The 26,349-nt window shown below is 32.4% G+C and overlaps 1 protein-coding gene across 1 annotated transcript; it reads right to left on the bottom strand.

Moving 5' to 3' along the window:
- Nucleotides 1–5,548: 5,548 nt before the first annotated feature.
- LOC111707918 (sodium-dependent neutral amino acid transporter B(0)AT2) lies at nt 5,549–21,910 on the bottom strand. The gene is made up of 17 exons (XM_023481103.1): nt 21,800–21,910; nt 21,543–21,558; nt 20,380–20,473; nt 20,043–20,103; nt 19,118–19,219; nt 18,795–18,922; nt 17,971–18,052; nt 17,594–17,770; nt 14,733–14,772; nt 14,191–14,251; nt 12,908–12,927; nt 12,598–12,651; nt 11,720–11,825; nt 10,815–10,959; nt 7,682–7,800; nt 6,341–6,431; nt 5,549–5,967 (listed from the first exon to the last, which is right to left on the bottom strand). The coding sequence occupies exons 1-17, from the start codon at nt 21,893–21,895 to the stop codon at nt 5,611–5,613; spliced, it is 1,749 nt and encodes a 582-aa protein (XP_023336871.1). The 5' UTR covers nt 21,896–21,910; the 3' UTR covers nt 5,549–5,610.
- Between the last annotated feature and the right edge of the window lie 4,439 nt (nt 21,911–26,349).

Raw genomic sequence — 26,349 nt, forward strand, 5'->3', positions numbered from 1 at the left:
AGTCTCTAGTCTCTAGTCTCTAGTCTCTAGTCTCTAGTCTCTAGTTTCTAGTCTCTAGCTTCTTTTAATTAATATTATCTAAAAGCAACTAAAGTTGTCGTCTTCAATTATTTCGGGTTAGGAGGGAAAGTTAATTTTAAATGAATTAAAATATTGTTTTTTAATTATTCCCGCTCTCGTTAACGGATTTCTTAAACTTATTCCGTTAACGCCGTTCAAAAAATTTAGATCGCAAACGAAAGATTACTTTTAAAAAGAACGGAAAATACAATTAACGAACAGATTGTTCAGTTCTTAGCTAAGAATAAATGGCTAACTTAAAGGTTGATGACGGTTATCTTATTGTCTAACCGTTAACGAGCGGCCTGGAAAAGTTAATGAAAGTGCCCCCATCCCTATTCATGTTCATATTGGTCATGTCACCCTAGTTTCAATAGAAGTAAATATTTCCATTTACTGAAAGCGCTGATTGAAGGATTCATATCTCTAATTGGATAATGAGATAGAAAGATAGATGTTACCGCTATACTATTTCTATTGGTTCAGAATAGACAACAAACACATGACTGAAACCTGATTGGATCAGGCGCTAATGGACCGGCATACAGGAGTTATATGCATGGTCATAATCCTTTTCCAAAGTTCTCTGGGACCTTCTGTAAATTTTCTTTTAACTTTAATAATTTATTTAATTTAAATTTATAATATTTTTAAATATTCATATGATATCAGATGGAAATATTTGAGATTTCTATATTTCTTGTTCTTCATTTTTTTCTTGTTGGTCCATCCTTCAATCATACTTCGGCTAATTTTGAAAATAACCTTCTGTACATTTTCTAATATTCAACTTCCAATTTATAACACGTCAAGCTATACAGGTCACAATGTCCTTCCAGCAATGTCGCTGTCGGAGGACAGTTTCAAATGTCTTCTTCCAAACACTTTATTAGACATTACAGTCTTTTTCAGTTTATTTTTTTTAAATTATTTTATTACTCAAATATAAATTACTTTGAAATCAATTTTAACATAATATGACTGCCATAAAATATTCTTTATTAGTATCTTTAGTATCAAACAAGTTAACAAATTATGGAAGAAGACATTTTAAACAATTCACCAACTGTCACGTTTCGTGGGACACCCTGTATATTGAATTTGATTTTAAACCTTGTCCCAGCATTGTTAAAAATAATTGAGTTTTTATTAGATTCTTTGACACAGGAGACTTGGATAATAAGGTTCCACAGGGAAATATTAATCACGTGGGAAAATAGACAGCTTATATTTCCAATAAAAGGGTCTGTAATGCATAATTTCAATTGACTCTCCATGCAAGATGGCAATGCCCGATTTACAATGGTACTCTTGCAACCTTTAAATGATCAAAAAAGTGGAAGACACCGTCGTTCTTCTGAGTCTGACTCAAAAAGTTTTAATGTAACTTTAATATTATATTAATTTTTCTTTAAAGCAAGAAATCGGGTGAGGAGAAAAAACGCCTTTTTGTTAAAATACAGGGTTGGTTAAAAACGCTCGTTTAGACACTAAGTCTCTCATCAAAGTTTTAGGCATTTTCAAATCTTCTTTCTGACGCTTAGGGTGTCCCAAAAAAAACATAGGAATTCAGTGACAAATTGAATATCGTCTTTGTTATGAATTAGCATTGTAATACCTAATTTCAAACCAATAATATACAGAGCGTCCCATATCATATTAGATTATCTCCAATCTTTAACACAAAAAAAAACCTTAATACTCAAAAAACTTATCATTTTCCGCAAGAAAATTCTTATATAAGCCTATGTTATTTTTCAAAATGATTCATTCTAATGAAATTTTCTAATTAGTCCCGAAAATCGTAATTTAGACCCGTTCTCGGTCTAATATGATGTGGGACACCCTGTAATTATGAAAAGGGTAAAAGACTGCAAAGATGTGTTTATAATGTCTACGCAAGATGAACAGTGAAGACGGACAAGTTTACTCTGATTGTATATTGCAATTTTCAACCGTATGCATGCAGTCAAAACATAAACAATTAAACAAAATGTGAACATAGCAGACGAAACTCCTACAGATTACAGCTTTCTCAGGAGGTATCACTATACTAAATCAAAGAATTATTTAAAAGACGATATCGAATTCGTCACTGAATTCCCATGTTTATTGGGACACCCTGTGTAAACAATAATTTTTGAAAAAAGTAATTAGATAGAATATCTATATAAATATATCGTTAGAAATATCACGTAGATTTTGAAAATGTTAAAAAAAAGTAATATCAACAGATGATCGAACAAATTTTCGTTCCTAATTTGTGAAAACAAAAGTTTCCTTGAACCAAAATTTTCCTCATTTTATTTTTCTGTTGGTTTTGTTTGTTTTTTTCTTTATCCTTTATTTTTTACATTTTACATTTAAGCATATTTAACGCAAAACATTGTACATAAATTACAAGGAGTTAGGTAAGTGTACTTGTAAGGAACTGTGAAAACATTATGTTCAGAAAACTTAACAAAAAAGAATAAGTCTTTCTACTTTGTCGAGAGTATTTTTACATTAAATATTTCATAAAAATTTTGAAAACTTTTTTCACCTTTTTTTACCCATGACAAACTCACTTGTCATCTGTATTATCATTTGGAACTGTTAGATTTAAGCTATAAATCCCCTTTTGCGTATTTTGTGTAAAAAAGTAATTGCGACTTTTTAGCTTTAAAGGGCAACATAGTTTTTTATTTAAAGAATTGTAAAATTGATTTTTGTTTGATAAGTTTCAATAATGGCATTTAACAGGATCGAAACGGTTCTTGGCTATTTTGTGGGGGTTTGATTTCCAAAAACTAAATTTTCTTAACTTTTAATTAAAGTTCTACAAAAATACAATATTATGAACTGTAGATATTAATTTAACATTCATAAAAAATACTTTAAAATTTTTTTTTCAAATATCATCAATTATCACTGTTAAATGTAGAATTACTTTTTGTGGGGTTTTATTTGTAAGGTAGACAAAAAGTTGAAAGCAATTTTAGATTATCATTCTTGTGACAAAAATCAAATTTTTAAAAGCGAATTTTTTGAAAGAAATTTTTTTTTCTAATTTAACAGGTAACTAAAGGCCTAATATTCTGGCCTTTTTTAGAACTTATTCGTTTTAAACTAAATAAACTAAACTTAGTTAACAGATGAATATTATTGAAAGGTTTTTTTGGCAAAAGAATTGGTTTACAGGGTTACATTACAAAAGAATTGGTGCATTTCATCTAATTTACAGGGTTACATTACATACTTGAAATATAAGATAAAACTTAAGGATGCTGAATGCTGACCTTAATCAAACAGTCTACTACAAACTTATGATTAACATTAAGCTTGAAGTTTTATGATTAACAAAGAATAAAAAGATTTAACGAATTTAACAACTATAATAAAAAATTTGAAAACTATAATATAAATAATGCTTCGACAACAAATCGAATAATAATCATAAATTAGTAATATTAAAATTTAAAATTTTTGTGCAAACTTAACAAGTAATCCAGCATAACCAATTTACACCAATTTCAAACAAATATTTAAACTTTTAACATTAAGTAAAAAGCAAAAAAAATCAACTACAAATATTTCAAGACAAATTACATGTTTTCAGAATGAAATATTAATATTAACTTGTATGCAAAACTTTGATTTAATTAAAAACAGCATTTTACTTCGTTATAAAGTAAGGTTAAAAAATATAAGAGATCTTCCATTTTTTTGTTAAATTGTTAAACTGTTTTAACTCCATATTTTCAATAACACAACCTTCAGTGAATAACTAACATTTAACAGCAACTACAGATTACCATAAAACCCATTTTTGTCCAAGTTTTATCTTACAGGATGTCTAGCCTAGTATTCTACATGTCCATCTGCATTTTTTACTCAAAGTGCAGGATTTTTTTCTCGAATATTTTCGATAAATGTTTTTATGTTTGAAATTTGAAGAACCACTCTGTTGTAAATATTGTTAATTTACCTGCTTAAATTCAACCGCAAAACATAGATTTTGGGGCAGCTACACCTAAACTTTGGGCAGCTACATCTTAACCTTAGGCAGCTACACCTAAGCTTCGGGCAGCTACATCTTAACCTTAGGCAGCTACACCTAAGCTTCGGGCAGCTACATCTTAACCTTAGGCAACTACACCTAAACCTCGGGCAGCTACACCTAAGCTTCGGGCAGCTACACCTAAGCTTCGGGCAGCTACATCTTAACCATAGGCAACTACACCTAAACCTCGGGCAGCTACACCTAAATTTTGGGCAGCTACATCTTAACCATATGCAACTACACCTAAACCTCGGGCAGCTACTCATTCTCTTTCTCATTCTCTTTCTCATTCTCTTTCTCTTTCTCATTCTCTTTCTCTTTCTCATTTTCTTTCTCATTCTCTTTCTCATTCTCTTTCTCATTATTTTTCTTATGCTCTATCTCATTCTCTTTCTCATTATTTTTTATTCTCTTTCTCATTCTTTTTCCTATCATTTTTCTTATCCTTTTTCTCATTCTCTTTCTCATTATTTTTTCCTTCTCTTTCTTATTCTTTTTCTTATTCTCTTTCTTATTAATTTTCTTATTCTCTTTTTCATTCTTTTTCTCGTTCTCTTTTTCAATATTTTCCTCATTCTCTTTCTCATTATTTTTTCCTTCTCTTTCTTATTCTCTTTCTTATTAATTTTCTTATTCTCTTTTTCATTCTTTTTATCGTTCTCTTTTTCAATATTTTCCTCATTCTCTTTCATATTATTTTTCTTATTCTCTTTCTCATTCTTTTTCTTATTCTCTATAAATATAGTGTTTTTTTACGAACGAAGATTTTTTGGAACAAACTTTATAAAAACTGATATTTCTTTTTACTGAAGGAAAGGTTCTACGAACCAACTTTTAAAAAAAGGATCGCTTTTTTACTGAGGAAACTATTTTATTGATCGAACGATTTTACCGAACGATCGGTCAGTGAGAAAACGAACGAAATAGATGGAAAATGAACAATAATTTTGAGAATGAACTGAATCAATATTTTTTATTTAAAAAAAATAGGTTTCTCATGAACGATGAACGAACAAAATGAAAAAGCTGAATGTGCTCCTATCTAAGGCCACTCTTACTTTCTACAATAAAATTTGCCATCCAACCCTCGTGTTTTATATTATATGTTAGCCATCCCACCCTCGTATTCTAGATTGAATATTTGCCATCCCACCCTCGAGTTCATAGATTAACAAACATAGTCCCAGGGTATAAAACTTTGCTAACTTCATCTATAAGACATGTTCTGATAAGAGATGTAGAGAATATTAATCTTACTTATTTATCTTCTCTAAGGGAGGATAAGCAAACCTTGAAACTTTTTAATACGATTTTTGTGATTCTGATTCATAATTAATAATACAAAATCTTTTCCTTGTCATAAATACTAATGTAAAATGTTTACAAAAAAATTATTCCACCCCACCCCCGCCCCCATTGAATATCAAAGTTGGATAAGCCATATATATATAATATATCACAAACCTTTGGTAATTTTTGGACCACTTTATGTGCCTCCTAACAGATTTCTAAAGAGAACCTTTTCTCACATTCTTATTTTCATTCTTCGCGTCTTCTAAACTTTCATTTTTCGCCCCTGGAGCGTCTTCTTCTGTTTTGACAGAGGGTTTATTTTTCCCCGGTTCTTTGTTTTCTAAATCTACATTCTTAGTATCTTTAGTTTCCTTTGGTTGTTCCTTCTTCAGAACAGAGACAACCCTTTTCTCGTCTTCTCCAGTTTTTTTGTTCTCTCCCGGCTCCTGGGGGCTGGTTTTATCTCCACAATTTGATGTTGTATTTGTTAAAGGAGCAGTGCTGGTTTTAAAACAGATTCCTTCAGTCTCATCATCCCTGAACCCAAACACAAGCCGTTCAAATTTGGTCGCCTGAAAAAAGGAAAATTATTCTATTCTGCTAAAAAATCTATTCTTTTTAGAAAAAACAGCAAGATGTTGAAAACTACAATTAAAAAGAATATGATTAAACAAATTTTACTTTTTGATGTTTAAAGAATGTTTGTGAAAATAAAGAAAAAAAAAATTCGGTTGCAATCTGTACTAATTATTGAATGGCAACATTTTTGTAGATTTCTGTGATTTCGTTCAAGAAAAACTTTTATGGTTTTATTAGATCGTTGAGTCAATATTTTTTTTGAAGAAAATTTTTTTTTTACATAATATTTACATGTTTTTTACAATGATAAAAGGGCCCGAAAAATCTCATTTGTCCTAATTAGAGCACAGTCCTTTAAAGACCAACCTTGTGTACTCCGATGTTATTATCGTCTCGGAGTTCAGCAGAAGGGAACCAACCTGCAGGCTCGTCAGCAAGCAACTGGATTCCGAAAAACCTGAAAAAATTTTTTTTTTCTGTTCCGGAAGGAATTTAAACTGGCAATGTGGCCGGAAACTATACGTTCTTAAACTATATAACTTCCAAGTTTTTAGAGCTGTTCAAGCTGTTTAAGTTTGCTTTTATTAAACTTAGCTAGATTTTTAACCTAAAAAAAGTGCAAAAACGATCCGAAAACGAATGTCACGACGTGTTCGTTTTCGCATCGTTTGTGGATCGTTTTTTGTTAGATTTTTGCATACAACTTGTGCCAGGGTCAAAATTTGAGATAGTGTATAAAAAATAAAACCGTGTTATAATGACATATTGTTAAAGCTTAAACAATTAAAAATACATTTGCTCTTCTTACACAGTGCTAAATTTTGACCACGAAAGACCTGAAGACAACCCCACCTCCTGCAGGTACAACCGGAAACAGGAATTCCAGTTTATGTCCGACCGAAATGGAAACCATAAGAGTTCCGGTTGTCCACATTACGTAAAACGGAAAAAATTCTGAAAATTTTCCTTTCTAAAGGGGGAGGAGGAGGGGGGGGGGTATAGTTTTGGATACCATTACGGAATTCTGAGTTTACGGAACATGTTTTCCGAAATGGAGATTGTAAAGATGTTCGTTCAATGAAAAGAATAAAATTTTCAAAAAGTTATATTTTGAAAATTAATTAAAGATTAATGGAGATTTCTTCTGAACACACTTATAGAAAATTGTTCTCAATTCTAGAGAAAACTTGTTAAATCATTTATAAGATAATTCCTTGGAATACACGAGAGTAAAATTGGTACTAAATATCAAAATCATTAAACCGTTTTTTTAATAAATTAATCTTTAATTTTCATTAAAAAAAAGAAAAATATAAAGGAAAGAAAAGCATTTTTAGTTTAAATAAGGACCGGAGGAGGATCGAGACGCAAAAAATATTTGCATTGCAAAATAAACCTGATTAATTACTTCAAATTCTAATTTCTATAATGCCTGGCTATAGATATCTTCCGAAATAAGGATCAAAATGAAAGAATAATTGGCAACAAAAACACCAATATTAACTGTATAATGTATGAATCATACATAATGCACAAACACAATTGAACTGAGAAAGACGACAACTAAGCAATCCTGCATTTGAAGTTGTTAAAAAGCAAAATAGCTTAAAAATCAAAGTGAAATGAATTTTGCTATTAAAAATTATTGCTAGCAGTCGTCTTCATATTCCACAGTTTTATAGGTCTCACTGTATTGCATAAACCTACTTGAGTCCAGCAATGAGAGGAATCCAGATACATGACATGCCGATTAAGCAGAATATTATGATGTACGCCCACCAGGGCCATTCTTTAGCCACACCAGACCCAATAGCAACATCCCACGCCTACAAATATTAATATATTAATTAAAAGAACTGCCGACGTAATTTCAAATGACATTTAATCATAATTTCAAGTGACATTTAAAAGTAATTTCAAGTGACATTTAATTCGTAATTTTTAGTGACATTTAATTTGTAATTTTAAGAGACATTTAATTCGTAATTTCAAATGACATTTAATTCGTATTTCGTATTGAAAAAGGTATATGTATAAAAGAGACCAATTCTCCAATTTTCTATATTTTCTTTGCTCAGATCAAGGATTAAAGGGTTCCGTTTTGAATCCGACCTCTGCAGGACCTGGGTCAATCTTTATAAACTCCGCCAGTTTTGGAAATCATGGAAATCAATATCATGGTTTTTTCTCTAAGTTTTGCACACAGCTAGCATATTAACCAAAGCTGTACTGTAATCACCAAAAAGGTTCGCTGAAAAAATAGTTTTCGGAATAAAGGTACAAAATTTTGGCACTAAAAGAGCACCAACTTTTGAACGGGAAGTGACACTCAACTCCTTTGTTTAAATACAGTGAAACCCTTAATAACGAATACATCGGAAGAATTTATTAAATGTCATCTTGACAATTTTTCAATGAGTTTCATACTATATTTCGTACATTTCAGTATTTGAGAAAATAAATAAATAGCCATGAATATGCGGGAACAGTTTTAAAGAGTTCCATATAATCATTTAATTAAAAAAACTGAATATCTGCAACATTCCATTATCAGAAAGTGAAGAATACGACATTTGATTAATTCTTTCGATGTATTCGTTATTAAGGGACCCTTGCATAAAAACAATTCAGAAAGTAATCAACTAAATATTCAAGATCATGCTTTCAGAGAATTAAACCGCGAGAAAAAGACTCTCTCTTGGGTGTACTTTATCCTTTAGTTACATACAGGCTGGTAGTTTATCTTTTAGCCAGTTGTAAGTACAGGCGGGGGGGGGGGGGTNGTTAGGGGGCTTAGACCCCTTTTTAAACACAAAAATGGTAAAAATAAGTTAGAAGAGACCAGTTGTCCAGCAAAGTTTATTTTTTAATTGAACAAGATCAAAATTGAAAAAACAAAATATTTTTTAAATTATTAATCCTGCTCGGAAGCCGTTTCTAAGAGAATTGCAAATTTTTTTGTCCGATCTTCATGTTGCAATTATTGTACAAAATTATACTCAGAGTCATTTTTAAACGGTAACATACGCGCAGTTTATGGTCCTGAGTACGTGGTTTAAATAAACTTTTTTTAAACAGGGTTACCCACATAGGATGAGACATGCAATCACATTGTTTCATTCTTTGTCAAATCATTAAAAAAAAATATTATATTACTTTATCTAAGGCGGAACACTTAACCTTGATATCGTCATATTCTAAAAGTTTTCGGTCGTCTTTACAGTCTCATGCTTTGTGGGTACCTGGCCCAGTAATTTAAATAAACTGAACAGTTTCTTTGAAGGAACAATTTACAGGGTGACACTGACAGGGAATATTGGTTTTTGTTTGAAATATTTATTAGGTTGGTTTCTGTTTCTGACAACTCAGAGTTCGCGGAAAACTATTTTATTCTTATATTTCATTCTCTCTTTTCTTTCTTGTTCTATCTTTTTATATCTTTTTTGTTCTCTCTACAGCATTCTTTTTTCTTGTTCTTTCTTATTCTTTTTCTTTTTCTAAATCACTTTCTCTCTTAATCTCTCATTCATTCACTTCCTTTTCTCTCTAGTTCTCTTTCTGATTTTGTCTTTAAGCTCTCGAATTCATGTTTTTTTCTGTCTTTCTCTTATTCTCTTTCACACTTTCTTTCTCATTCTCTTGCTCATTATTTTTCTCATTCTCTCTGATTCTTTTTCTCATTTTCTTTCTTATTTTCTTTCTCATTCTCTTTCTTATCATTTTTTTATCATTCTCTTTCTCATTTTCTTTCTTTTTCTTTCTTATTATTTTTCTCATTCTCTTTCTCATTTTCTTTCTTATTTTCCTTCTTATTCTCTTTCTCATTATTTTTCTTATGCTCTATCTCATTTTCTTTCTCACTCTTTTTCTCGTTCTCTTTCTCATTATTTTTTCTCATTCTCTTTCTCATTATTTTCCTCATTCTCTTTCTCATTCTCTTTCTCATTCTCTTTCTCTTTCTCATTCTCTTTCTCTTTCTCATTTTCTTTCTCATTCTCTTTCTCATTCTCTTTCTCATTATTTTTCTTATGCTCTATCTCATTCTCTTTCTCATTATTTTTTATTCTCTTTCTCATTCTTTTTCCTATCATTTTTCTTATCCTTTTTCTCATTCTCTTTCTCATTATTTTTTCCTTCTCTTTCTTATTCTTTTTCTTATTCTCTTTCTTATTAATTTTCTTNCTCTCTCCTGTCCCTTACCCTTTCTTGTCCCATACCCCTTCCTGCCCCATACCCCTTTCTGCCCCATTACCCTCCCTACCCCATTCCCCTATTTGCCCCTGACCATGACTGCCCCTTGTGCTGTCCCTGATTAAGGCTCTCAATGAACTTAATCTTGATCAACCATTATTTGTTCTTTTTTATACTGACTCTGTAGACTTATTCACATCAGTTTTATATCAGTTTTATATCAGTTTATATTTCCCTTAACTTGGATGGTAATATTATTACTGACTAGCTCGTGTGCCTGACGTTGCCCAGATTAATATTTTTCTAAAGTTTCACAGTTTTATCCGAAGTACACAGCATTGCCCAATACAGGTTATATCGTTATGAAAACTAGTTTTGGAACCCGGGTTTCACAAAAGGGGTTAGGCAGTTTTGTGGATATTAATATTTTTGTTATGAAATATTATTTTATGGAGTTTCCTCATATCCTTATTTTTTTCGAATACTTATAACAAAATCTACACAAATGTTAAAACCTCAAAAAGGAAACTTGGGAGTTTCGTTCAAAGATACTCTTTTACATTTCGGTGTTCAGGTTCCATGGGTTTCAGCCAATTTGGTCCAGCCGTTTGCCCAACTATAGAGAACATATATTAATATATGAATAAACCTCATAAGTAAGTTTTCCAAAAACCATTTTGCCAAAGAAAGCAGCTAGGATAGCGACCATAACAGCAGGAGAGATATACTTCCAACAGAAACAGAGGAACACGTTGGGTCGGTGGCCGGTCATCAGGGCAATATCGTCACAAAACCTGGACAAATACATTTAAAGGGACTGTTTAAGGAATACCGTCACAAAACCTAGACAAATACATTTAAAGGGACTGTTTAAGGCAATATCGTCACAAAACCTAGACAAAAACATTTAAAGGGACTGTTCAAGACAATATCGTCACAAAACCTAGACAAATACAATTAAAAGGTCTGTTCTCAAGGTAATATCGTCATAAAACCTAGACAAATACATTTCAAGGGACTGTTCAAGGCAATACCGTCACGAAATCTAGACGAATACATTTAAAAGGACTGTTCAAGGCAATATCGTCACAAAACCTAGACAAATATATTAAAGGGATTGTAGACGTCATCTCAAGTGTCTCTCCAACCCATGTCACTTAATAGGTTAATTTTCAAGCTAGTGTTTAAACTATTTTCACTCTATATAGCAACATGGAATACGCATAAAATTGTTTATAGGTCGTCTTCCTATTTCACAATTTAATACCGTTTACTTTATCATTTACTAGCTTGGGAACCCAGCGTTGCCCAGGGTACTTATATATATTCCCGGCATTTATCCGCACTTAGTCGATTTTACCGGGAAACTGAATTTTTACTGAAAAGTCGACCCACTCATTTTAGAATCTCACAGAACATTCCCGTATCTTTCCCGAGTTTCCCAATCAAAATTTCAGGCAAATCGGTCAACGGCGCATGATTTATGATCGGACAAACCAAAAAAAACAAACAAACAGACAGACAACAGATATTACAACTTTATACAGATGATACCTATTGAGTCCATAGACGTATGATATTCCTAAGCACTGGAACAGTGCTATGACGAGAAGAGGAATATTTCCGCTGAAATTGTCGTAGATTGTAAACACGTAGCTTCCTGTCCGACAATCAACAATAATATTTACAAGGTTTTCTCAATCAAAATTAGGGTGTCCATATGCATGCCACAACAAAAATCGTTTTGGTTGGACAAAATGCTATTTTCTCTGTAGTTATGTATATCAGAAGAAGAATACAAATTTTTCGAATCATTGTGCAAAATCTTACTGCTGAAGTTGTTGTACAAAATCTTACTGCTGAAGTTGTTGTACAATGTGCATGGAAACCCTGATTAAAAACTATGTAAGTTTGAAGTAATGATTCTTTCTTTAATCTCATTTTTAAATTCTAATATCTTTGTTGACAAAAAAAGGCTAAAAATATTTGAACATTGCAGTAAGATTTTTTCCCACTATAAAATAGCTTAGGGAGTGTATTGTATATTTCTTCGTGCGTACTTCCATAGTACAGGGTGTCCCAATAAACATTAGCATTTAGTGAAAATACTACTTTTTATCATTTTTTGAACCTTTTAAAGTGTGCTTTCCCTTAAATGTTCATTAAAAATATAACAGATATTTTGATTTAATTTAATGAATCGCAATTCTGAAAAATAAAAGACAGAGCACATTTTGGAAATCTCAAAATAAATTTTTTTTTTCAGTTGGTTAAGCGGGATATACAAAAATATCGGGTAGATCAGTGAAACACTCAGAGTCGTCACTTAACGCCCCTGTTCACCTGATCACCCTATAAAAACATGGATCCTGGGACACCCTGCAAGAAATTTAAAATTTAAAAATCAAAACTTTTAAAGAAATTGTATTTTCCTGCACTGTGGGCAAACATCATAGAGAGTGTACAGCAGGTCAAGCAAATAATTCCTGAAAACAAAAAATTTATTATTACTTTTTTTTGTAGAATATAAGAGAGTCTAGACCAAGGCTGTTTACTAAGGTTAGATAATCTGGATGCGGTCCAATGAACGCCAAATGTTGTCGTCATCGTAATGGACCATCAAAATCCTCAAACGACGTCACTAATTATTGGCGGAAGATGAAGTGACAACGTTTCTAGCGAGATGGAGGAAGGAATTTCTCCGCTTGTCAGCTGTTAAAAGTGGAGAAAATCCTCTCCCACCTCTCACCACAACGTTGTCACTTCATCTTCCGCCAATAATTAGTGACGTCATATGAGGATTTTGAGTGTCCATTGCAATAAAGCCGACATTTCTAGTATATTGAAGCTCAATCAGAGTATTTAACCGTAATAAACAACCTTGGCCTAGACTCTAGAGACCAATCACAAGGAAAATATAAAGTTTTATCAGAGAAATCAAATTCCTTAGAGAGAGTCTGCCAAAATACAATCATCTGATCTGGCAATTACTCTTCCAACAGAAATTAAATATTGCCCATAGTTTCTTATAACACACATAAATTAGTGGAACAGGAAGACGACATTTTACCGATCTTGTGTTAATCAGATGTTGTACAAAGCAAACCATTTTACAAGTAGATTGAAAATTAACTTTTTAATGGAAATCGGTCGATGCACACAGAACATTTCCTGTGTTTCATTTTTAAAATCATCGTCGTCTTTCTATTCCATAGTTTCGTGGGCCCCACTTATTTTCTCAAAAATATAATATTTTCATTTTTTTTCGACTGAAAAATTAAGTATGTATATCAGCATTATTCCATCATTTCTAGTTTTTATATTTGTATTTTTACAGAAATGGAAATATTGAGTAAGACATATAGATTAGGTATGTAAAAATGTATGGGTGTTTGTTTGCTTGCCCCTGGCTACTAAAATGTAGAAATGTAAAATCAATGTCGACCCAGTCATGAATATCAATGCAACTTTTCTTAGCCGCCTGAATCTATGTCAATCAAATAAGAATTTTTGAAAACAAATAAGATGGGACTGTGTTTTTAAAGGGAGTGACCGGCTATGTAAGGTAGTCGAACTGAGTATGCAGTGTTGTGGAAAACTTCTTTCGGATTCATTTGAGACATATTAAACTTTTTAAAGATCTGTAAATCCTGATAATAATTTTTTTTAAAAAACTAATTCTGAAAACGTATCCACCCCCAAAGTAGGAGTTTTGAACGTCGAATTAGCGCTCAAACTCATGATTTACAGATCTTTAAAAAGTTTAATATGTCTCAAATGAATCCAAAAGAAGTCCCTTTAAAGCCTTGTTACATTTATCTAAAATTTATTGAAAAAAGTTTTGTTTCTTTTAATAAATGGATCCTGCCATTTAGAGGTGTGTTATTTTAAGAGAGGGGGAGGGGGTTTTCGGTGCTCGAGAGGGAAAAGAAAAAAAGAAAATGTAAGTTTGCTACTTTCTTCCCAAAATTAAATTTTTGGATAAAGATCCAATGTTAGGTTTGTTTATTTTAAAGTTTTTAAACCGTACCATGCAGAAGAAAAGGACTGCCCAGACGTTAGAGTATGGGAACTGATTCACTGCATCTAAAAATGTTTTTATTAAATATTTTTCAATTTAAAAATTGAATCAATTGTTTAAAAAAAATTAAATTAATTGTTAAAAAAAGTTTTAAATCAAAAGTTGCGTTTAACAGTCGTCTTCGTATTCCACAGTTTCATAGATCTTATTGTTTTTTGATTCACCGACAAAGGGTCAAACGACCCAGGGTCAAACGACCCAGGGTCAAACGACAAAGGGTCAAACGACACAGGGTCAAACGACACAGGGTCAAACGACAAGGGGTCAAAAACGCGACAAAGGGTCAAACGACAAAGAGTCAAAAAATGCGACAAAAGGGCAATTATGTCGTTTGACCCTTTGTCGTTTGACCCTGGGTCGTTTGACCCTTTGTCGGTGAATCTGTTTTTTTTCTCAAATTATAATATTTCAAACATATTTCAAACATTTTACATTACGTCATATTTCTTTTATCTGACAGGTGTTACAAAACAACGTAAAATTAACCTGTGAACAGTATGAAAGCCAATCCAGTACCACTTGCAGACTAAACAAAACAGAAAACAAGCATTAATAAATATGTACGAGATTTTAAGAGAAAAAAATACAGTTTCCGTTTTTAGAATTCTTTTAGGAGACCCTGAAGAGTTGCAGTTCCGATTCACAACACTACGCTTAAAAGCTTTATTGGTTCAAGAATGAATGAAGGTTGAGACTTGTAGATTTCTGAAAAAATGAAGCAGTTGTGAAAATTAAACCCTTTATGAAAAGACAATACATTTTTGGTACCAGTACAAACGTCGGACGCACAAACGTCGGACGCCACAAACGTCGGACAGTACAAACGTCGGACGCACAAACGTCGGACCAGTACAAACGGACCAGTACAAATGTCGGACTAGTACAAACGTCGGTCTGGTACAAACGTCGGACCAGTACAAACGTCGGACGGTTACATTTATAAGAAAAAACGTCGGACTTGGTAGATTTTGAATGGACCATTGTTTAAAAAATTTCAAACTATGAATTCTACTTGATCATACAGTTTAATCCCTATATCTTTGCAACCCGCTGTTGTAGACCTTAGATATTTCAAACTATAAATTCTACAAGATCATACAGTTTAAACGCTATATCTTTGCAACCTGATGTTGTAGACCTTCTAAATGTTAACTAAGTTTAATGAACTCGGGAATATATATATATTTATATGCATATAAATAAGGAAACAATTTAAAACAATTGCATTGATAAGAAATTACGTAACTTTACAAAAAGTCTCTCCTCCTTTCTTCTAGTTGTTATAATAATCAACGATGACAGTCATGTACTGTTTTATGGATACTTTCTTTTCATAGGCTTTTTAAATCTATTCTTCTTTGATCTCTTCCTAGGTTGCGACTGGTTGTGGCTGTTGCTACATTATTCTGTGGTCCCTAAAGAACATCTCTCATCTTTCTATCATTGGAGTTTTCCTCTGTTCTCAACTGCTGGATCAAAGCCCAAATGCTGGCATTATTGGGCAAAGATAAAGCAAAGGCAGCATTGAACCCCTCTGCAGCATTACTGGTCAATGGGTCATCTGAGAGAATTGTCCCATACTTGTTCCAAACTGCAATATTGGATTCCTCCTGGCTCCTGTTCTCCAGTTGAGTGCTCCTATCCATGTCTTCTCAAAGTACTCTAAGAATAAATCAACCTGATCAGAATTGTCTTCAAAGCTTGGTTTCAGTTCGTCATAACGAGAACTGATCACATCTTCCCAGGTTCTAACAATATCCTCTTCTGGAACTAAAGAAAGAGCCCAAAGATAGCGAACCAGAGTTTGGAAGTCTACATTCTGGTACAAACTTCCTAATCCAAGCTCAGTTGAAATCAGTTTCCTCCTAATGGCTCTCTTAAAATGGGTGTCACAGCCATAGAGAATATAATATATAGAGAGGAATTTACTAGAAAAAAAGTGCAAAACGGCCATTTTGTTGTACTGTTTCCATACTGCAGGTGTACTAAAGTTCTTTGACTAAGAACGGAACGAGAGGGATGGAACCGTTCTTTAAATAAGAACGCCAAGAACGGAACGGAACGGGAAGTCCGTTCTTCTACTCAGAACGGAACGGAATGGGACGGAACGGAACAAGAACGGAACGATTAAATAAAAAAGGAACGAGAACGGAACGATTTAGCTGAAGGCCCTCGTTCCAGAACGGAATGGAACGATTTCAAAAAAGTCGGAACGTGCCCAGCCCTAACAGGCACGTCGGGATAACAGTTCAGGAATCCTCGCATGATTGCCTTCTCAAAATCTGTCTTCACCCTGCCTGGTGGGGTTACATTTGCATCTTTAAACTACTGGAAGACTCTTTGGTAGCTTGAGGTTTCCTTGTTTGGAAGGAGTGCAAAACAACAGGGTACAGTGATACCAGTAGCTGTGACAGCAGTGATAATAAACAATTGATATAACAAGGTTTTCTTCACAACATCAAAAGTACCATCAGCCACCCAGTATTTTGCCGACTTAAGAACGTTATGTTGCTCACTGCTGCAAAATATGATGATTCTCTCAGAGTTCTCATCTCCAAGATGCTCATTGATTGCCAGAAATCTGTCTCCACGGATTGTTGTCTCAAGATGTTGAGCTACAGACATATCATTCCAGCTTTTGGGGACCTTGGTAAACCCAAAATGTTCTACTCTTGCTCTCTTGACTGCCTGTACTAAGGTATTTGACTTCCTTATGGCACTCACCCCTTCGTTGGTAAGTGTGCTTACCATGTTGGTCATGTTTCCAAGAACAGTTCGTGGACTTATTGCTATATTTCCAGAGCTTTCTTTAACTACTTGTTTTTCTATTTCACGTACTCTTTTCTTCAAAAGATCACTGTCATGTGAATGCTCTCCCAGGAAACTTATAATCTTGTCATTCTCATTGTTTACAACTGCTCCTGCAGGACAAGAATTGTTTTTCCTTTGAATGCATTGGTAATAGGTTTTGTTGGGTTTCTTCTTTGTAACCCTGTATTCAAACTGATTTGAATCAAGCAGGTGCCGTCCCCCCTGCTTGACCTCAATATAGTTAGCAGTCTCCTCGTCCATGTATCCAGACTTTGTGAGATTGTGAATTTTTAACAAAAAAAATGGGAATTTTTTTGAGATAAAATTGCGAATTTACAAGAATTTCAATCTGAAAATTCAAATATATTTTTTCCTCCTTGGTCCGACGTTTTTCCTTATAAATGTACCTGTCCGACGTTTGTACTGGTCCGACGTTTGTACCAGTCCGACGTTTGTACTTTCCGACGTTTGTACTGTACAGATAAGGAATTAAAAGGATCCCTTGTGAGTTGGACATGCCTTGTTTTACTTCTTACCTTGTCTAATTCCCTCTGTAGATCACAGATTGGCACCGTGACGTTATCTCCGTCAACTACTGCCCAGGTAAACATGCTATCAGCTGATTCTGCCGGCTCAACAGCTGATTCAGTGCCGCCAATGTCTTCGAGGATTTCAGCACGTGTAGCCAAACAATGCTCAAGAGATTTGTGAGCCTGAAATAGAATAAACTCTATACAAATAGACTTTTTAGTTCTCTCTGCTTCAATTTGATTTTAGTAATGGATCCTGGATATAAGTGGATTTTATATCTTACATTAAAGTCTGGATTATACAAGTTTACAACATAAAGATAGTTTTGATCAAATTATGATGATGATAATGATGATCATGATAATGGTGATGATATTTATACCTTAAATCCAAGAATAGCGAAGATGATGATAGCGGCAAAAATCGAAGTGAAACAGTTGGTAATCGCCACAATAAGAGCATCTCTAAACAAACAAGGTATTTAAATATAAATTAAGTCAAGCAACCTAGTTATGAAGTAACATTATGATTATTTCTAAAGCAAAAAGCATTAATGATAATCGATTTGATTATTATTTTACTCCTTCTTCATTTTAGCTGGTTAACCTACAACTTTGTGACCTAATTAATTGTCAATCAAATTGTAAGAATGGTAAGGCAATCAGTTTGCAAGTAAGCATACAGTTTCTTATTTACTGAACTATAAGCAATAATTGCAGTGTAAGCTAGTAGTTAATTACCTCATAAAGTTGCTATCTACTGAATTGTAGGAACTGTAAGCTAGTAGTTTACCTCATACAGTTGCTATCTACTGGATTGTAGGAACTGTAAGATAGTAGTTTACCTCATACAGTTGCTATCTACTGGATTTTAGGAACTGAAAGCTAGTAGTTTACCTCATACAGTTGCTATCTACTGGATTGTAGGAACTGTAAGATAGTAGTTTACCTCATACAGTTGTTACCTACTGGACTTAGGAACTGTAAGCCAGTAGTTTACCTCATACAGTTGCTATCTACTGAATTGTAGGAACTGTAAGCTAGTAGTTTACTTCATACAATTGCTATCTACTGGATTTTAGGAACTGAAAGCTAGTAGTTTACCTCATACAATTGCTATCTACTGCACTGTAGGAACTGTAAGCTAGTAGTTTACCTCATACAGTTGCTATCTACTGGACTTAGGAACTGTAAGCTAGTAGTTTACCTCATACAGTTGCTATCTACTGGATTGTAGGAACTGTAAGCTATCAAGCTACCGAAGGAAAGGCCAAGTGAGAAGAATATTTGAGTCCCAGCCTCTAACCAGACCATTGGATCCAGGAGCAGAGAAAACTAACAATATACAAAGTCAGTTCAATGTAAAAACCTCATAAAGCAATATTCAAAACTGAATAAAAAATTGATTTAATTGATTTTACAGCTGTAAAAATAATATTTCATAATTTTTATTTTTTATGTTTTTGGACGAACTGTAATTTGCCAATTATCAATAAACTTTTAAGCAATTTAAAAAGTAAAAAATTTGACCTTCGGAGTAAAGAGATGAAGAATCCCGTCTCCCATCCCTGGCAGAGTTACAGCTCGGCAGAAGAATATAACAAGGACGAGGTAGGGGAAGATGGAGGTGATCTAAGATTAATACAGAACATGAAGATCAAGATGATCTAAATACAGAACATGAAGATCAAGATGATTTAAATATATAACATAAATATCAAGATGATCTTAATATAAAACATGAAGATCAAGATGATCTTAATATAGACCACGAAGATCAAGATGATCTAAATACAGAACATGAAAATAAAGATCAAGAGAAGATCAAAAGATCTAAAAAGAGAAGATGAAAATGGAGGTAAAAATGATTTTGAATTTTCCATTTTTTTCCCATTTTTTCTGATCCTTTTTTAATAAATGGCTCTTTACGTTCGTTAATGTATTGAGAATTTGTTTTGAAATATTTTTGCTTCTTTAGGAATTATTGTCCGTTGGAGTGGATATAGTAGAATTTATCAAAGAAAAAGTTGACATGAATGATTTTATCTAAAGATATAAAAAAATCGATTAATCCCAATCAGTATTTTATCATCCATGAATAAAAGATTAAATATAAATGTTATATATTGCATGGAATATAGATTTTGAATTATGTTTTAAAAAGTTACTTTACAGATGATTTCGCCTAAAAAAGTAGTTTCCGTAATCCATAAAATTTGATAAAGAGCTATAATACTGAAATGCTCAAAACTGATGATGTTTATTACTTATGACACATAAAGTAATTAACTTACAGAGCATGTGCAGAGTGTTTGAGAAAAAAAAAACAAATGTCCATAAAAATAGCTAGAGTTTTAGAGCCGGGAATTTTTAAACCATATTGTTTTTTTTTCCTTTTTTAAGTAACAATTAAGATGCACATTTTTACGGTAAAACGATTTAAAATCTAACTTACATAAACAACTTTAGGGCTTTCTGTTATACCCTTGATCATTGCCAGGTACAGCATCAACCAACTAAATATACAAATTAAGTTTAAAAAATATGATTAGACTTTCTTCTTCTTTTTCTTAAAGAGACTGTCGACTATATTTCAAGCGACCCTAAATCAGGAAAATGTCGTCGTTTTTCAGTCCTAAATAGTTTAAATTTCCTCAGTTTCCTGTTTTGTCTCTGCTTATGAGTCCGCAACTACAAACTATAATTTTCTAGATAGAAAACTAGGTTACCAGTGTGAATCGAATATGAAAAACTTAAAATTACGTCCAAAATCCCTTTAATATATATCCTACCTTGAGATGAGGCAAATAGCAACAATAAAATTGAATTGATCCGGTGACTCCAGATCAGCTGATATTTCCAGGGTATCTCTATACCAGAAGTAGGCTGAACAAACATTATCATATTTTTTTTAAATTTCATATCTCACTCGCGTTTTCCATATTGACCAGAAAGTCAAAAATCAAAAAAAAATATTTGCTCTAACTTGATATATTAACTTGTTTTTTGTTGAACTGTAATATCACATCAGAGCTTTAGTCCTTTCTGTGGGGGCACTGGGTTTGTTTACATTCCTCCCACAGTTTACGGTACACAATTTGCGTACATCTGAGTTGGCCGTTTTTGTATACTGTTCATTGGTCAGAATTGGCGGATTTCGGAAATTGGCTAGAAAAAGAGTAAGACTCAATATCCTCAACATTGAAACTAATTTTCTACAAACACCAACTAAGGTCGGTTATATTTTAATCAGGCCTAACACTGAAAGTTAGGCCTAAGGTCTGGTAGCTGTCAATCACTTGGCATAAGCTACCTTCCGTTGATTTATAAGATGGGTCTAAGATAAAGCCTTAAACCTGGGTCTAAGGAATACAACCGCGTCCGTACGATTTTAAATCGCAGGCTCAGACCAGGGTTTACTGTGTGGTATCATGATGACCACTGAATTATAAGCATGGCAAAATTTTAAAAACTTGGAGAGATCTTGTCGTTTTCTTTTTTAAAATAAATAAATGCAGCAATTTTTGTTTAAACTTGTAATTACGTCTTAACATGTTTAGGACATAAGAGATGGAATTTCGAAACTTTATACACTATACAGCTTAATAAGCGTCTGGAGAAATATAAAATTATAATGTAATTTTAGAAAATGCGCTTCTAATTATTTATTTAAAATAAATAATTCTTTTGACTAAAACTTATGCATCTTCAGACAATTGAAAATACAAATTTCAGATTAAATAAAATTAACAATTTGATAAAATAGATAATTCAAAGAAACCTCAATTAAAAAGATTAATTATAGAAAGAGAATTCTGTTTAAAGATAAAGTAATAAGAAAGTGATTCATGGAAAAACTCTTAAGTATTAAATAAAATTTCAAGAAAATTTCTTTATAATTAAAATATCGGATAAAAAACAATGAATAAACTAAATAAAATGTTTGATCACTGACCTGTCGGTCCTGCAATCTGAAAAAAATAATGTTTATTTTTTTTAATAAATGTTGTCGAGATGTTCAGAACTGAATAGTCGCCACAAACTCTAATTTTCCATTACCGATACCTTTACAACCGGATACTGTAAACCTTTGAAATCAAACTTTTTAATCTGATAATCTGAATTTTATTTTTAATCTAGAAAAAAAAACTATTTTAAAAATAGAGTTTGTGGCAAGTATTTAGTTGGGGGTGGAATATATACTTATTTTACCTGACATTCCAATCTGTTGATTTCTGGAATACTCGTGTCATTCATCGCAGGGCACTCCGCCCAGGGCAAAGGACTCATGAAACTCTTAACAATCATTTTTATTAAAATAGAAGTTGTCGTTGTTAAATAGAAGTTGTCGTTGTTAAATAGAAGTTGTCGTTGTTAAATAGAAGTTGTCGTTGTTAAATAGAAGTTGTCGTTGTTAAATAGAAGTTGTCGTTGTTAAATAGAAGNCATGGACACAACAGTTAGTTAATGTTTTATTAAAACCTGTTCCTAGCACTCCCCAATACGTACAGTAAAGTTGATGTTTTATTAAAACCTGTTTCTAACACTCCCCAATACGTACGGTAAATTTGTTACTGTTTTGATAAAACCTGTTCCTATCACTCCCCATTACGCGTACGTACAGTAACTTTTTTATTGTTTTGATATAGTTATGTTTTATTGTTTTGGTACAAGTGTCAACATTGGGACTAGTGTCAACATTTGGTACAAGTGTCAACATTGGTACGAGTGTCAACTTTGGTACGAGTGTCAACTTTGGTAAAAGTGTCAACATTTGATACAAGTGTTAACTTTGCTACGAGTGTCAACTTTTGGTACTAGTGTCAATATTTAGTACGAGTGTCAACTTTTGATACAAGTGTTAACTTTGGTACGAGTGTCAACTTTTGGTACTAGTGTCAATATTTGATAAAGTGTCAACTTTGGTAAGAGTGTCAACTTTGGTACGAGTGTCAACTTTGGTACAGGTGTCAACTTTGGTACGAGTGTCAACTTTGGTACGAGTGTCAACTTTGGTACGGGTGTCAACTTTTGGTAAGAGTGTCAACTTTGGTACGAGTGTCAACTTTTGGTAAGAGTGTCAACTTTGGTACGATTGTCAACTTTTGGTACGAGGGTCAACATTTGGTACAAGTGTCAACTTTGGTACAAGTGTCAACTTTGGTAAAAGTGTCAACTTTGGTACGGGTTTCAACTTTTGGTAAGAGTGTCAACTTTGGTACGAGTGTCAACTTTGGTACGAGTGTCAACTTTTGGTAAGAGTGTCAACTTTGGTAAGAGTGTCAACTTTTGGTAAGAGTGTCTACTTTGGTACGAGTGTCAACATTTGGTACTAGTGTCAACTTTGGTACGAGTGTCAACTTTGGTACGAGTGTAAACGTTGGTACGAGTATCAACTTTGGTACAAGTGTCAACTTTGGTACGAGTGTCAAGTTTTGGTACAAGTGTCAACTTTGGTACGAGTGTCAACTTTTGGTAAGAGTGTCAACTTTGGTACGAGTGTCAACCTTTGGTACCAACATTTCGTACGAGGGTCAACATTTTTTTTGATAAAACCTGTTCCTAGCACTCCCAATACATTATTATAATTCCTTTTTTAATTTATCTTCAGAACTACAGACTTCGTCTGTTGACTAAAAATCTAATTAATTTATTTAGAATTATTTATTTCAAAATGTTTCCTGTAAGTCTCAGTTATTTTTCTTCTCATCTTATCATGGAGACTCTTACTAATAGCATTCTAGATAATAATAAACATTAAATATTTTTTTAATGAAATTAGAATACAGATAGGTCAGAGATAGTTTTTGTTTACAGTCCGTAACTTTTAATGAGTACTGTTGAGTCCAAATTAAGGTTATAAAAGTAACATTCAAAAGTTAAGGACTATCGTTCATTCTATAATAAGGATAAAAAAATAATCTATTGAATATAATTAACTATCAATTATTTTTTCATGAAAAGAATTGAATATTATTAAATCAAGAATTACCTCTATTTTGTCCCTGTAGGCTGAGACTAATCTCTCGAATGGATTTCTAAAATAAGATTTCAGTCTCTCAACTGGAACGGGTAATTGAAATTAATTCATAACAAGTAATAATAATAATAATAATAATAATAATAATAATAATAATAATCATGGACAAGATAAATCAAAGACATGATGAATCAAAGATATGATGAATCAAAGACAGGATGAATCAAAGACAGAATAAATAAAAGGCAGGATGAATCAAAGACAGGATGAATCAAAGACAGAATGAATCAAAGCCAGGATGAATCAAAGGCAGGATGTTTCAAAGGCAGGATGAATCAAAGACAGGATGAATCAAAGACAGGATGAATCAAAGACAGGATGAATCAAAGACAGAATAAATAAAAGGCAGGATGAATAAAAACTGGATGATTAAATAAAAAAAGGGATTAGAGACGAATGGTGAATCAAAGACTCGGTGAAAGGGTGAATTGGTGAATTAATGAATGTCAGGTATAACAGACGAATTTATGAAAGGATGAATGATGTTGTTTCAAGCCTAATTTTGAAACTCTCTGAATATGGGCTATCTGCAAAAAAAGACCTGAACTTAAAATTTAATTCTTTCAATTTCCAAAAAATAGGAATTTTAATATGGAAAAGTTAAGAAATAACTGCAGAGCTAAAGAAATTCATAAAAATGATAATGTCGGATACAAATCTACAAAAAAATCGTCTTTAGAGTCTTATTCTTAATGGATACCACTGTACCTGCCAACTAGAAATGAGACTGTGTCCGGTTTCTTTAAAGTATTCTGGAGATCTGTTAACATGGGTCGGCCATATCTAGATAAAAATCATTCTTATTATACCTTCATAAATATTTGAGCTAGAAATAAACCATAATGAGGAATTTATTTTTAGCCATAAGCTCAACTTTTTTAATCCCTATAGATGTGCAAACCTGATGATGCAAACCTTAGATATTTCAATCTTATTACAGACTTCTTGATCTGACAGAATTTATTTCATTGTTTGAAATATCAAAGATTACGACATCGGGTTGCAAAAATATGCTGATAGATTTTAAAATCCGAGATCTCAAATATATATTTTATAATTCGAGAGCTCAAATATAGATTTTAAAATCCGAGATCTCAAATATAGATTTTAAAATCCGAGAGCTCAAATATAGATTTTAAAATCCGAGATCTCAAATATATATTTTAAAATCCGAGAGCTCAAATATATATTTTAAAATCCGAGATCTCAAATATAGATTTTAAAATCCGAGATCTCAAATATAGATTTTAAAATTCGAGAGCTCAAATATAGATTTTAAAATCCGAGAGCTCAACTATATATTTTAAAATCCGAGAGCTCAAATATAGATTTTAAAATCCGAGAGCTCAAATAGAGATTTTAAAATCCGAGAGCTCAAATATAGATTTTAAAATCCGAGAGCTCAAATATAAATTTAAAATCCTAGAGCTCAAATATAGATTTAAAACCCCGGAAACTTAGAAGATTAGTTTTTTATTGACTGGAACTAAATGGAAAATGTTTTAAATGTTTTGGTTAAAACAATTGTTTTTATTGTTAACATTTAACTTCTTTTAAAACAAAGAATCAAAATTTAAAAATAGAAGTTTTAACACATATTGTTACAAGGGCTAATGTTTTATTACCAACTTCAGTTTTAAAAAAAAGGGTGAGTTAAAAACGGGATTATGGTTGTTTCAAAAAACACTGTAAATTTGTTGTGCAGTGTTCATGTTTTAGGTGGAATAATATTGAACTTGAACTAAAGTGAGCCAAATGCAAAAATATTTGGTCGGTACATACAGGGTGTCCCACGAAACATGACAGTTGGTGAATAGTTTTGAAAGTCTTCTTCCATATACTGTATTAGATATTAAAGACTTTTTGCAGTTTATTTTGCTAAAAAAAAACTTTACTCAAATATATTTCACTTAGAAATCAATTTTACTATAATATGGATGCAATAAAATATTTATTATTATTCTCTTTGGTAACAAACAACTTGACATATTATGGAAGTAGACATTTTAAACTATTCACCAACTGTCATGTTTCGTGGGACACCCTGTTGGAAAAAAGTTTATAAGATATTCGAACTGTTTCTATATATATGCTTTGCTTGTCTGTTTGTTTCAGTGTCTGTCCGTTTGTGTCCAATAAACGTCAAGACGGCTAAACCGATCGGGCCCAAACTTTATGTGGGACGTCACATGACCCCGGGGAAGGTTTATAGATGCTCAGAATTACAAAAATTGTAGATTTTCGTAAAATTTTGAAAATTCCCAAAAAAAATTGTAAATCTGCCTAAAAAATTATTAATGTTTCATCGAAGAGAAAATGCTGAAAGAGTGTGAAACAATTAAGAGTTGAAATATTTTAACAGATTTGGTGAAGATTTGCACTTATTATTTAATGGTTTTTATATATATAATTTGTTGGTTTTAAAAACACATCTTACTTGTTTCGAGCTAACTGCAAAGGAACTTGTTTCGTTCTAAAACATAAAATATAAAATATTAGATTTATATAATTAATCTCACACAATAAAACTGCAAAGGAACTTGTTTCGTTCTAAAATATAAAATATAAAATATTAGATTTATATAATTAATCTCACACAATAAAACTGACATTTTTTTTAACATTAATTATTCTTTTTATTAATCAATAGATAATCGATTTCCTACTTTGAAAGAAAAGACGATGAGTATCCCGCGAGAATATTGAAAATATACATCCAGGA

Source organism: Eurytemora carolleeae, unplaced genomic scaffold (assembly GCF_000591075.1).
Source record: "Eurytemora carolleeae unplaced genomic scaffold, Eaff_2.0 scaffold761, whole genome shotgun sequence".
In the NCBI taxonomy this organism is placed as follows: Eukaryota; Metazoa; Arthropoda; class Copepoda; order Calanoida; family Temoridae; genus Eurytemora; species Eurytemora carolleeae.